Source organism: Aquila chrysaetos, chromosome 4, assembly GCF_900496995.4.
Source record: "Aquila chrysaetos chrysaetos chromosome 4, bAquChr1.4, whole genome shotgun sequence".
NCBI lineage: Eukaryota > Metazoa > Chordata > Aves > Accipitriformes > Accipitridae > Aquila > Aquila chrysaetos.
This window is the reverse complement of record NC_044007.1, coordinates 22,461,717-22,476,325: the sequence shown is the minus strand read 5'-3', so window position 1 is coordinate 22,476,325 and position 14,609 is coordinate 22,461,717. Positions and strand designations below refer to the sequence as shown.

The following is a 14,609-nucleotide window of genomic DNA, read 5'->3' as shown; positions in this document are numbered from 1 at the left end:
CTGCAGCAAGGAGGGTGAGAAATCTGTTAAATTACAAATTTTTAATATAGCAGTTCTACTAAATAGTATGCCTTGAGCAGGTTTCATTAAATGCTTTGTCTGTAAAGCACCCTTGCTTATTGGCACTAGGCAAATTAATGATCTACTCAGTTTTTATGCCTTGCTATGTATCACTGGGCTTGGTGATTCAAAGGGAGTACAGGTAGACCTCATGTGAGCTTCGAAGTGCTTAAGAGCAAACCAGCTGTGGTTCAGCAGCTGTATGTTTATTTTTAATGTAATGCTTTTCTACAGGTAGTGTGCTCTTCTGAACTAGTATCTCCATGTATATTGAAGGACCAAGCTTTCCTTGGACTTCTACGTTGTCTGGCCTAAAGACAATTAGGCGGTAGGAAAGGGTGCCAGCCAAATGGGAACTTGACCATAGACTCTGAGTTACTAGGAGTTCCCAATATGGGAATATTTAGAAGCCTTGCAGAATTGATAGGCTTGTCGTAATGATTCAGAGGTGGTTGTCCAAGTTCAGGTTATATACTTATATCTGCAGATGGAGTAAATGAGGACAGTGTGGTGGTTGGAGAAATAGGTTTGGTCAGTGACCCATGAACAGATGATGAAGGGAATAGTGGAGACTATCTGTTCTTTGACAGTGAGCAAGAAACCTAGGTATGATCCAGTAAGTTAAGCTTCTGATTAATAAACTTTTTTCAGGCCCTAAACAATGCATCATTCTTTCTTTTCATGTGTTACGAGCAGTTTTAGAGTTCCCTCTGCAATATGGATCTATCTTTAAGTGTGGTTTATGTATGATTAAAGTAGCTGTTCAGCAAAAATGTATTATTTACTTAGGAGTTGTTAAGATATTAAGCTGTGGTGTATTTATTTTAAAGCCTATATACTTTTGATATGCGCTATCTTGAATCACCTGTGACGGTGCATATGGATCATGTGTCTGCTGTTCTTGATGTGGATTATTCACCCACTGGGAAAGAATTTGTCTCTGCCAGCTTTGATAAGTCTGTCCGCATTTTTCCTGTAGACAAAGGTCACAGCAGGTGAGTGATTTTACACCTTTCTCTCTTGCTGTCATTCATTCCAGTGACCTCCCTCCTTAGTCCTCAAAATTCTTAATTCATTCATTAACCATTTTCATTGGGGCATTCACTTCCTGTGAATATTCAAATCTTACTCTCTATGTAACTTGAAGTTGACAGTTCATGTAGTTGACAGATAATTCTGGAGTGTGTATTAGAGTAGAACTTCTACTTAATGGATAGCAGTACTTAAGCAGTTTTGGATTAAAATTAGTGTGGATTATTGTTCTTGGGTGTACTCATATGTATTTTACTAAGATGAATCCCATTTTATTTCCCTCTATGTACCTTTCATGTTTTTAGGTCACTTTGTACTGTATCTGTCACCACTTAAGTTTGCAGTGCCTTACAACATTGTAGCATTTGGTTTTCTAGGGACTGTCTTCATCCTATATGGATGATTGCTAAAGACGTTTCATGAAAAGCATTGTTTTATGAATTCCTGAGTATCAGTTTGGGACAATTTTGTGATCTGTTTCAGTACGCTTATTACCTTTTGTTCATATTTTGTTAACTAGGTTTTGATTCATGTGACAATGCTTTGAATACAATTCAGTTTGAATTAGTTTTTCATGTAAGATTTCATAAGGTAGTGTATTAAATATTTTGCTGAAGTTCAGATTGGATCTACTGTGTCGCTATTATTTTTCTTTTTTTTTCAGTTTGATGAAAATTGAAGCAAGTTATCAGATCTGTCTGGTATAATTTGTTCTTCATAAACCTGCCGTCATTATTCTCTCTTGTCAGTTCTTCCTTTTTTTTTACGTATTTCTAACTTTATTTTACTCCTAGATGCCTTCCTCTCTCCAGCCTCAGCCCCCCAAAAAGTTGCTACTAGGTCAAGTTCTACGTGGTTTTGGGGGGTGGAAGTGTTGAAATATTGATTGGGGGCAGAGTATATTTTAATTATTGTTTGATGCAGTTATGTGTGCATTATTCAACATAACTGTATGTTCCTATATTGCATTAAAGGTTGAGAGGGACTGTTTACATTTTCCTTTATATCTAATCTACAGATAGTTTTAATTTTCTTCCTGTCTTGCAATAATATTTTAAATGTAATTAGGTATTGCAATTCCTTTGTGGGTTTGTTTTGGTTTATTTAATTCTTGTGTTATTAAACAATATGGTTAGCAGCTCCTGTGTTCTACAGATTTTCCTTGCTATGGAGTAGTAGTGTTCACAAAAGTAGTGATATACAAAGTTAAAGCACATCATTGAGGGGAAGTTTGCAGACCTCATGATGCAACAGTAAAAGGCTTTATTCCACATTATACCAGATTGCTGCCAAGGCCCGTGGAAGGAGTTTTCCTCTTTGTCCTCCCTTTTTTCCCCCCATCTGGTGGTGGCCGTAAATCTAGTGAGGAAGAGCCTTACAAATGAAGAACTAAGCCTCATGTAAGCTGACACTTAAAATTCTTTAGAAGCTGGGCTTTTTCAGAATTGCACAGTTGAAATTAATCCCATGGAATGGAGAAAAGTCACCAAATGGAAGATCTGATCCCACTCGGAAAACTGAGGGCAGTTAAAAGTATCTGTAAACAAGGATCCTGATGGTATTCCAGTTTTGCCTTTTGATGTCCCACCAGTCTGAAAAACTCCTAACTTCCATTGCTTTCTATTTTATTTTAAAATGAAAATTTAAATCAGGAAATTGATTAGCCATAAGAAATAAGATGTATTATGAAGTTGAATAAATTTAGTAAAATTTTAGTAAACAGAACTGGATGTCTGTGAATTTTTTAAATGACAGATCCAGGTTATTTGGCCATGTTTTGTGGTTTTGCTTTCCCTAAGAACAATATTTATAACTTGTGATGACAGCAACAGGAGAGGCAAAGGCTGAAAATTCAGAGTAAGGAAAGAAGTACTTAGTTCCCCAAAGGTGGGTGAAGAAAAGCTTTGTTATTGAGCCACCTAGTAAAATGAAACTAAACATAGAGATGCTTATGAAAATGCGTGTGTGCGCATGTGCTATTAAACATCAACATCAGAAAAAAGCTGATGTGAGTATTAATGTTTTCTAAAGGTACTCATGCTCAGTCTTCCACATGGTTGTTCTTGTAGAGTATCACTTGAGTGTGAATTACAAGAGGTGGTTAAGCTTATTAAAGCTTATTTAAGGTGATATATTGATTACTTTTTGTTTTTCCCGCAAATACTCCAGCTCAACCCCAGCCTAGTTTTTCCCACGGCTTTTGAATAGGTGGTGTTTCCCTATTTCCTTTCTGTTACTACTTGGATTTTACTTGTAAAAATAACTGGGTAGAAGAAAGAGAATGGTCTATAAGCTGCAGTGCATGACTGATATACCAAAGAAGGAGTATTAGTGGACAACAAGTAGGCCTTACTTACTCTTCACCTTTAGAATGCTAATAAATAATTAAAATTACCAGAAAAGTCTACTTAGTCCTATATTTTTATAGCAGAAATAAAAGAATAGCTTTATGAATTATATTGTTCTGCTTGTTTGGTATGTACTTAATGAAGATTAGGTAAGAGTTTCATTTAAATATTGCTTTAAATGTAACATGTAGAAGCATTTTTCAACAGGTGCCAGCACTTGCTGAGCAGGAGTCTGATCTGCAGAAATTAAATGTAGTTTACACTTCATAGCCACACAGCTGTTTTGAATCCTTTTCTACTAACTGATGTTTCTTGTTGAGTTCTTGTTTGCAGGTCTAGAGACTTTTCTTTGAGTTTGTAGGGTTTTAAAATTTTTCTTAGGAGTCCTTTAGACAATAATAAGGAAGTCCATTTTTGGGGAAAGGAGGGAAATCACAATGAGGAGTAGCCAATCCATTGCCATGTCATAAATGGACAGCTGGAGGTGTTTGTTTACTGTTCTTGTTCGTAATGGTGGTGTCAGATTCTTTGGCACCCATTCTTCTGCAGTCCGATTTTGTAATGCTTGACTGCTGTAACAGCATATTAATGAAAATTATTTTGGGAACAGTATACATACCATATTGTATACCCATGGCATGTTTTGCAAAACATTCTTTAGCTATTCTTTAGCTATTTACTGTTATTTCTATGAAAGCACTTATTTAAAAAGCATCTCATCCTAGGCGGTCCTTTATCAGTCTAACCATCACACTTTATTTGAATTTTTCTCTCTCTAGATTTAAGATCAGCACGGTGTTTAAAAAAAGCCAGATTTTTAAAAGAAAAAAACAAACAACAAAAAGTAAAAAATAAATTCTGCCTTGAACAGAATGCATTCTGCTATTTGAAAGGTAATGTTGGTGGGAAAAGAGATGATAGATCATTTAAAAATGTTTCTTTTTGGTTTAGGGAGGTATATCATACAAAACGAATGCAGCACGTCATCACTGTAAAATGGACTTCAGATAACAAATATATTCTGTGTGGCTCAGATGAGATGAATATTCGTCTGTGGAAAGCTAATGCTTCTGAAAAACTGGGAGTGGTAAGAGTTGCATTTTGCTTTTTGTTATCACAAGGCAAGATGTTTGGGGTTTGTTGTTATTACAACTGGTTAGCCTATTCAACTTCTAAAAACTTGTTTGTAAAGGGAAAATATAAAATTGTAGTTTGACATTTGTATTTAATTTGAAAACTGACATGCACAGTATAGCTCACTGCATTCACTGCAGCTTCTAATAATAATAAAATTACATGCCTCATTATTGCTACACAAGGTGACTTTTTTTGGGTCTTGTTTAATGTTAACAATAATCATCAGTTCTAACTAAACTAGATTAGAGTTTTTACCTGGGTGCTACAGGTGAGAATTCATCCCTTTGCACTAGAGAAAAAGCAATAAATTCTGGTTTGCCATATCTAGGTCATTCTACTGAAGCTCAGGGTTACTACTTTTAAAAATTTTGACTGGCATGCTATTGGTTCACGTGCAGTTCATACTCTGATAAGCGTATGTGTTGTAAAATAGACCATTTGCACCAATGTGTGAGTGAGATTGTCATTAACCTATATAACTCTCAGATATTGAGTGGGCAAACTAGCGTGGTGTCTGAAGTCCGTTTAATTCAATGTAAGCCAGTTTGGTTGAAGTGTTCCTAGTAGAAACAGACATCAGTCTAATTAGATACATGTCTTTTCAGTTACCCTTGTTCAAATGTTTATGTATAGACAAAGCCAAAATATTCTATTACAGTTACCACTTGCATATATTCATCTGCACAGTTGTATTAAAGTATTGAATGACTTTGGAGAATGAATTTGACACTTTGGCCGCTGGGAGTAATCCCTTTTTGTAGCTTTATATTGTTACGATATTTTGGAGGTGCTTACATTGCTTTTTCTGAGCCCATCAGCATAGCTGTCAAATAATGCTTGGGGGAATTTCTACTTGATCTTGTGAAAGATTGAGGAGGGCGGAAAGGAAAGCTGTGATTCAGGGAAGAACATTGTACAGTTACGGGGATGGATCTATTGCATAGTTATGTCTAGGACTGCTTGTGGTTACCTGAAGCTCCATCAAGCAATAGTATCTGCGTAGAAGGGGAGTGGAGTGGAGCTGGGAGAGGTGGCAGGTGAATGGGAGTGGTAGGAGTACTTAGGGCTACAATGTGGAATGGGATAATTCGTGCACTGTTGCACACTGTGAAGCACTGGATATGGAGTAGCAGAGCTAAAACACCATGTATATCTTTAGCCATGGCCCACCATAGGTATTTGGAAGTCCTATTATTTTTCTCATCTTTGCTATAGACCTATAGATGAAAAAACCCCACAACTTTGTAGCTTGTACAGTATTTGCAAACTGCTATTTAAGTTTAATTTCTTTAAAGGAATAACTCTTTCTTTTTTGTTGAGGGTGACTTTTTTTTTTTTCTGTTCTAATTGATTCTTGGAATTTTCCCATGTAGTGCTTCAGTCAAACATTTAAATATCAGTCCTGTACTTGCTAATTCCAAGGACTCTGCAAAGCTCATTATAGACTTTACTTTTTGATGTAACTTTTATGTTGAATTTGCATAGAAATTGTGGTGTTGGGCAGAAATATCACCTGTTTTCCTATTGTTGTAGCCATATGCTCATGGCAATGCCCTTTTCACCTTGTTTTACAATATTAACTGAAATTTTCTCTCTTTATTCACTATATTCTTAGTGAGAGAGCATGCTGTCTCTCTCTAAGGTGCTGCTCTGTAACAAAATTGTCTGGTATTTTTGGCATGCATCTTTACTCTGTGGCCTTTGTGTGAAGGACAAGTGGGTAAAAACTGTGTCGAAAATACCATTTTCATGTAGAATGATTCCTAATGTTTTCAGGTATGAACAGAAAATTCACTCTATTGACTACTAGATGGCATTGGCTCCTTTTCTTATGAAAGAGTAAGGAAACTTGGCTCTGGGAAGTAATAGTCAAACCCAAAGAGTCCTGCATTGTAGAAATATTACATACCAAAAGGACAACTTAGCTATTGTTTAAGTATTCAAAATGTAGAGTGGTAAATGACATTCTGCTCTTTTCTGTAGTATTTGCATCAGTGAAAACTGGCCATGGATGGGCCTAAAAAAGGCACTACCAGTTATGACTATCAGGTATTGGATATGGTCTCCACATCAGTACTCGTGTTCTTGATCTGACAGTGAATCCTACATAAAATAGCCTGTCCTTTTTTTTTCCTGTTTGTAAGTACAGTGTTGCTGCTTGACGTGCCTTTTGGAGGCTGCACATATGATTCAGTTCTGCTGTGGTGGGATCATACAAATACAGCTTTTGTAGCATGCGTGCATGTAAGGGTTTGTAAGCATTTCTGTCAAAGCTCTTTGGCTGTAGCTCCCAAGACAACTACCTCAATAGCTAGCTATAACACACAGGTCAAGTGGCATGTGGGGTTTTTTGTTTGATTTTTTTTGTTTGTTTTTTTTTTGTTTTGTGTTGGGTTTTTTTGTTGTTTTGTTTTTTGTTTGGGTTTTTTTTACTATCAGAAATGAAAATCATCCCATCATGTATAATACAAAACTTGTCATTCTATCTTAAAAAACCCACCTTGCAACATCAAAAGACATCTTAAGAAAGCAAAATCTAGGAATACAGGAAGAACTTACAAGGGGCATAGTGAATTATGTACAAAAACTGCTGTCATTTCACATGGATGATGCTAATGAACTTGTAAAGAATTATGCTGTAATAAGAAGAGATAATGTTTCACATCCTCATGTCTTGTGTGGAAATGTGTTCAAGCATGATGCTGTTGAAGCCTTGAATTTAGCAAGACACAGAATTTGGGTATTAAATTAGTAACTGTCTGAAGCTGCTGTAGTTTTGTTAAAAAAATTTTTTTACAAGCACAATGAAATTTTATTTTTCAGATGTTTAGAGAATTATTCTTGCTAATAGGACTTAAGAGTGGAACCTTTATGTCTTATCATGTTCTTGGATATACCTTGGAAATGTTGCTTGGATTCAGGCAACTGTGCCAATCCTTGTTTGATCCAACCTGGTAGTTCCTGTGATACTTAACACTGCAACTGTTAATGGCTATTTATCAGGTTCCACTGTTTTTCTTCAGTACCTGCTTCTTCATTTTTAGAGGATTGGTGTTCTTATCTTCATAGACATATGCTTGCTCATTTTATAAATGTCCAGTTCCTCCATAGTCTGTGGCTATTTTTTGAACATTTTGAATATTCAAAGCTGAACATTCAGTAATTCTGTCAGAAGTGTCAGAATATGTCTTAAATGCTTAGTTGCTTGGTCTGCTATTTTTCTTTGCTGAGAAGATTTGATTGAATGACTCATCCAAAGGTCACTGTATTTCTGATATAATGCTAACATCTTGTAATACATTGTATTTTAAGATGGATATTTTTGGGGTGGGGGTGCATGGAAACCAGCGTCCTGAAAGAGAAAGAAAAATGGTAATCAACTATTTTTTTATTTTGGTGAGTACTTAGTCTTGTTTTTAGCGTTGCTGGATTCCAAGGAAGTTATAGTGAATATATAGTACTTACGTTGTGACTGGTGAACATTTATCCAGTTGGAAAGTTGTACTTTCTGAACTGTGGCTACCCTAGCAGTCATCAGTTCTGACATGCATGTTTCTTTTGGTTTTTAATGTATTTGGCATCACACTCATTATTCAAAATCAGTGAAACATTAAAGTAAGAATAAAAGTCTCTGGAGGAGCCAGAGCCATGCTGTGTCTCCACTCCACTGACAATTAAGTCTGCGTGGGTTTTATATAGGGGTAACAAAACCCAAATCTCTCTGTTGCAGCTACAGCAGAATTTGCTTTAAAATAACTTGCAATGTTTAGTTTTTTTAGTAAAAGTTGATTAAATAATAAATAATTATTATTAAATAGGACTTAACAGATGTTATTTTTAAAGCAGTAAACATCTGGCTTTGCATGTCCAGAAGCAAAAGACTCAGTTAAACAAGACTTTCAAGATACTCCATTCTGTTCAAATACAGTACATAAAATATGACATGTTAAGTATGTTTGAGGCTTCTGTACCTGTGTTCTTGGAGAGGTTTAGGATTTCTGAAAAGGTAAATGGTTTTGGCTGTTGAGGAAAAGAGGATGAATCTAAGAATCTAATTAATACAGAGAGGGATAGATTGGGTTTTTTTTAATTGTAGTGAAAGCAATGAACCATCAGTAAAACTTCAGAAAGCTGTATTGTTCTTCAGTCTACTGACACATTATAAAAAAATCTACACCTGCAGTTCTTAGAGTGTAAATGCTTAGTAATGTCACTTCTGTGAGTAACCGCTGCAAATTTTGGCTCTGTTAAATTTCCAAAGTAGTTAAGAATTAGAACAGAGCACTTTCTGCTTGGGAATGATTTGCGTTTCAGTAAGTGTGATACGTGTGAGGAGTGAATGTAACAGTAGAGGAGCATAGGTTTGCTGCTTTCTTACAAGGTGCAGAAATAACAGCTTTTTATTAAGGACTGAAAGAGATAGGAGAAAGTGCAGTTTGTCGTGGTTTAACCCCAGCCAGCAACTAAGCACCACGCAGCTGCTCACTCACTCCTCCCCCCACCCCCAGTGGGATGGGGAGGAGAATCGAAAACAAGTAAAACTCGTGGGTCGAGATAAGAACAGTTTAATAATTGAAATAAAATATAATAATGAAAAGGAAAATAACAAAAAGAGAATGAAATATAACCCAAGAAAGACAAGTGATGCACAATGCAATTGCTCACCACTTACCAGCCGATGCCCAGTTAGTTCCCGAGCAGCGATCTGCACCCCAGGCCAACTCCCCCCAGTTTATATACTGGGCATGACATCACATGGTGTGGAATACCCCTTTGGCCAGTTTGGGTCAGCTGCCCTGGCTGTGTCCCCTCCCAACTTCTTGTGCCCCTCCAGCCTTCTTGCTGGCTGGGCGTGAGAAGCTGAAAAATCCTTGACTTAGTCTAAAGACCGCTTAGCAACAACTGAAAACATCAGTGTGTTACCAACATTATTCTCATACTAAATCCAAAACAACTTTATACCAGCTACTAGGAAGAAAATTAATTTTATCCCAGCCGAAACCAGGACACAGTTACAAGTTTTGGTTTTGATCTAGCAAAGTGTGTTAGGAGGAGTGCATCACAACTGTCTAAGTAGTTGTATGTCCTTTCAGTCTGTTTCTAGTATACAGTTCCATTTTGTGAGATAAGGCTGATAACAAGCAGTACCAGATACTGTGTGACACGGCATTCTTTTTGTAGTGATTTTGGGTTTGTGATTCAATGCACATGTAACTTCATCCCTTTAGCTATGACTTTGTGCTCTTAATATCTACAGTACCTTTCTTTTTTTTGTCATCCATTTAGATGTAAAGAAGCTGTAAGTTTTTGGTTCAAGGAAACAATGAGTAATAAACTTCATAGCAGTAAATTTAGAAAGGTGTTTTCAGCAGAGCAATGGAAAAAAAAAATAGAGACAAGCTACAGCGTAGAAAACTGTTTGCATTCTAAAAATATGTTGCATCTGTGCTCTGTCTGCCCTAACCTAGAAGGCCAAGCTGGACAGGATAGATAAACAGCCATTTCATATTCTCATGATGAATTACAAGAGTCTAGTAGTGTGGAGTTTTAAATACTGCACAGTACAAATACAGCCCTCTTTAAAAGGAGAATTTTTTGTTAAAGGTGGTTTTAGCTCTTCAATCAGGGCTCTGGAAAAATGCTTACCTTCCTTCTGCTTATGTGGGAAGAATAACCAGCCTCTGTCATCTGGAAGGAAGGAGAGAGGCATAGGCAGTTTACTTGAGGACATATTTTCCTATTGCTGTCAACTTGGTTGCATTTTAGAGTTCTTTTTCCCCCCTTTTTCACTCTAGGTATTTGCTGTGAAGTACTGCTGTGGTAATGGCCCAAATCAGCTGTCTTTCTGCCACATAATTTCTATTTCCCTTATATAGGAAGGAAGTTGCATGTTCACTTTTGGAATGTATGAAGAAAGGGTCATATGTCATCTTTGAGCATGTCTTCCACTCATGATGTCATATAAATCCTAATTTATTATATTGTAGAGTGTTCTAGTCCCTATAAACAAAATCTCTAATCCTGCTAAATCATGCTGTGTTTACGGCATCTTCTGCAGCTCAAAACAGAATGGGGACTAATGCTGTGCTCTTCAGCTGTTTATGGTGACCTTTCTAAAACGACTTGCAAGAGAGGTTGGAATTCAGTGTATTATTGCAGTGTGCTTTCTTAGCTATCTGCTATCTCATAAATAGACAGAAACTTGTCATTACTGCAAAATCTTCTTTTACCATCATGTAGATGAGGGTGCACTTAGCACAGCCTGGTATATGGGGTGTTGGCATTCGGTAGTTGGATGGAAAGTCACCAGCTCCGTGCCTTTCTATATACCACATTACATGTAAAAATGGAATCGGACTCAAACATAACCACCTCTTAATCTATATTAATTTTTTAAATAAGATATCCTGGATGTATCTTTAATTTACAGATTCACCTCTTGTCTGTAGAATCATCAAGGTTATACTAAATCGGCAGCAATTTGCTCTTCTTAAATTAAAGGAAAATCATTGCATTTAATTAAAATAAAAGCTCTTTAATTTGGATTATGTTGGCAGTTTTCTGCTGAGTGGGAACACCTGGGATTTATTGAGAGTGAATCAGCTATTCAGGCTGGCTCAGTAGAAGGAATTTCGGTAAACGGTGTGGGGGTGTAGTTTTCGTGGGTTAAGATTGTAAAATTTACTCACTTGCAATTTGAGAGGTCATGATAAATATAAGTAAAGCAGAAGGGTTTGGTTTTTACAAATAAGACGGTGTGGAGAAACAGAGGTTAAGAGCATTATGTATCTCTGATGCCCGAATAAGAATTTTCTGAGTGATGAGCAATTCTGCATCTGGTACCTGGTTTCTTTATCGTCCCAGAGGAGAAACTCCTTTGCCATATGTTTTATTAATACTTGCTTTCAGACCATTAATGGTATTTTGGACCAAAATTATCTGAGTATGATACCTATTTTTTCAGAATTCATTAAATACTCTAACAGAAGTCACTTCTATTGAAGTGACCTCCTGACTGGAGAAGAAATAGCCAACTGCTGATTTCAAAGGGGAAAAAAGCATGTTTCATAATCCTGTAGGTGGAATTTCCAAATTTTTGTGTGTAATAAAATTGCTGGGTTTGTTACTCCTTTTTTTTTTTTTTTTTTGTTAGCATCTGAAACTCAGGTTCTGTTTTTTCTTGAGAAAGTAAGAAATTAGTGAAACCAAGTCATTTGCAAAGCTGAATAAATAGAAGTTATCTGAACTATTGTTTTGCTTTTAATATTTTAGGTGCAGGTAGCAGTTGGTGAAATAAATGTGGGAGGGCAAAAAACTTTTGCCACTGCTTGTTTGAAAATATGGAGGGCTTTAAGATGTCTGAAATATTGGAGTTAGAGCGTGTTTTGGGCGGGAGGGTAAGAGGAGGAGGGTAGGATTATCCACTGTCAATATTTAACAGATTTTCTGTTTATATGAAAGCTCACTAGACTGAAATGCAACTGCAATTCCCAGAGACGAGAACAAATCCAAAATACATAGAGACTGATATTCCTCATGAAGCAGTGCATGCTTTAAACATAAAGATAGCACACACAGATTTTTTTTTTTTTTTTTCCTTTTGATAAATAAGCATTAGGACCAAAGGAAACATGCCTAGTTGAAAAAAAATATATCCTCTGTAGGTCAGCTGTCAGGAAAAGGCATTTCTCACTTTCAGTGTTGTTAATGGTAGCTCAGACATAATTTTAAACATGGATAAAATTAAAGACTTTTGTGGTAATGCTAGCTCACCTGTATTTCATGTGTTTGTGATACTAAGATATTTTTAGCTGTGTGATGAAAGTTGGAACTCCCTGTGTGCAATATGGTCAAGCTAATGCTTGAAATCTGATACACGCCCTGTGTTTCCTAACGGATCAAGGTGCTGGGTAAGATATAGGCCACCTAAAGAGCTGTCTGTAAAGCTGTTCGTGAAGACAATTCATTTATAGCATTTGTACTGTGATTAGAATGCCTACAAATCTTTGTTTCACAGCAAAAGTTGATCGTCATCAGACATTAGGAAAGCAGGCAGACTCTGATCAAAGAGGTTTTACTGTCAGCTACTTCTATTCTCTCTTCTTTCTCTACAGCACATTAAAATCTGATTTTCAGTGAGTAAATTCAGTTACTTCACTGAACTTTGAAACTGTGATAATGTTTTGTGTTTGGGGTGTTGTTGAAATTGTAGGTTTTTAGTACTAATCTGCCCTAATTCTGAAGTTCCTGTGGCTACAGCCATTTGCTAGAAGAAAGCCATTTGAATTAAAAGTTAAAATTTTGTTTTGTAGAGAAAATCGTGACAGCTGAATCCCTGTTCTTTTACACCATGCTTGTCTGTGTTGTTTTCCCAATAGCTTGCACCACGAGAGAAGGCAGCTATGAATTACAATCAGAAGCTGAAGGAGAAGTTCCAGTATCACCCGCAGATCAGACGCATAGCTCAACACCGTCACTTGCCTAAAAGTATATTTTGCCAAATCAAGGAGCAACGTATCATGAGAGAAGCTCGTCGGCGAAAGTATGTCTTCCTCTTCTGGCTTTGTTTTCTCTTGATCTTAATAAAATGCATCACTGCAGTGCCATAGCAGCAATGTATGGGAGTGATAGAGCTACAGTGTGTGGGAGGAACAAGTATGAGCTACTTTTAACATCTGAATAAGTGATCATGAACTACTGGATTGATTAACCTCTGATTATAAGCAAAATGCAGATAAGTGCCAGTATCAGTGAGAACTGGCTGCTTCCCAAAAGTACACTGAAGAAATGGGAGCAAATACGATGTTGGAAAGAGCCACAATGCTGTGTTAAGCATGGTATGATGCAACATTGCAATGGAAACAGAAGGGGCTGTTTTGGGTGTGTGGAGGATTTTTGGTTTTGTTTTGGTTTTTTGTGGGCTGGGTTTGGGGTTTTTTGGTTTGTTTTTTTTTTAATGCTAGACTCAAGGATGAGTGTTTTCCATCACCTGGATCATTGCCACATTGGAATTTCTAGGAGTATACTTTCTAGGTGGCATACATTGTAGCCATTAAATTAACACTAAAACCAAGAAGTGGCGGGTTTTAGTCATCTGTCTCAGCTGGAAGACTCTACAAACTTGAGAATCTAATCCTGTTGACATGAAAACCAAGTAAGCTGAGCTCCAAAGAACAAGCTTGATTTGAAACTTTTCTAAATTAGCCAATTTTAAAGTTATTTTTCAAAGGGACAATCCTTCTTCTCAAAGGAGGAAGTACTTGGCTTTTGATTAATAAAAGCAGAGCAATTCTTAATTTTTTTTTATTTTTTTAAATTCTAGGATATCTTCATTACTAGCTTTAGGAGGAAGCTAGTATTTGTTAAATCTTTGTGCTGACTACTGAACTTCATTTTTCTGTTTTTTGTTTCTAGGGAACTGAATCGTCGTAAGCACAGCAAACCAGGATCTATGCCATTTGTGTCAGAGAGGAAGAAACATATTGTGGCGGTAGTGAAGTAATTGTTTTCACGTGTACAAAACGTCACAATGAAAGAAAATGTCACTATTAAATGAGTCCACTGTAAAAAATTTGATGGACATTAGTAAGACAGCATATGGCTCCAGAAATGTGGCTTTTCTTCCAAGTATACACATGCTCTGATTTCTCAAGTCATTGTCTGCTTTGGGTAGTCATAAGAATTGGCCCTGTAATCTTTTATTGCCGTTTGCCTGTCTGATATTACTGGCCCAACGCTGTGTATTGCAGTGGGGTTTGGCCCTTTTGACATAAGCAGATAACTTGGTAGTTGGTGGAAGACATCTGTAGTTCCAGTCCTATTCATTGGTACCATTACTACCAAAGAAGGATAAAATAGATTCAGGTTTGTCAGAGGCAAAAAAACTTTGTTCCATACAGAGTTATAAAAGCAGTTATCCTTATGCTGTTTAGTTCTGGGCTTGGGGTTTGTTGGTTTTGGGGTTTTTTTGGGTTGGTTTTTTTTTTTTTTTTTTTTTTGAACAAATCTAATAAAGTAAACAAGTGACCTTAA

At 36.6% G+C, this 14,609-nt stretch overlaps 1 protein-coding gene across 1 annotated transcript in view; it reads left to right on the top strand.

Annotated features, from left to right (window-relative positions):
- Positions 1 to 14,609, top strand: part of DCAF13 (DDB1 and CUL4 associated factor 13) — a 27,888-nt gene extending 13,279 nt beyond the window's left edge. Inside the window, exons 8-11 of the mRNA XM_030010997.2 lie at positions 891 to 1,055; positions 4,392 to 4,527; positions 12,956 to 13,119; positions 13,992 to 14,609. Of these exons, the coding sequence (XP_029866857.1) occupies positions 891 to 1,055; positions 4,392 to 4,527; positions 12,956 to 13,119; positions 13,992 to 14,079 (553 nt within the window). The 3' untranslated portion in view covers positions 14,080 to 14,609. The remainder of the gene's footprint in view (positions 1 to 890; positions 1,056 to 4,391; positions 4,528 to 12,955; positions 13,120 to 13,991) is intronic.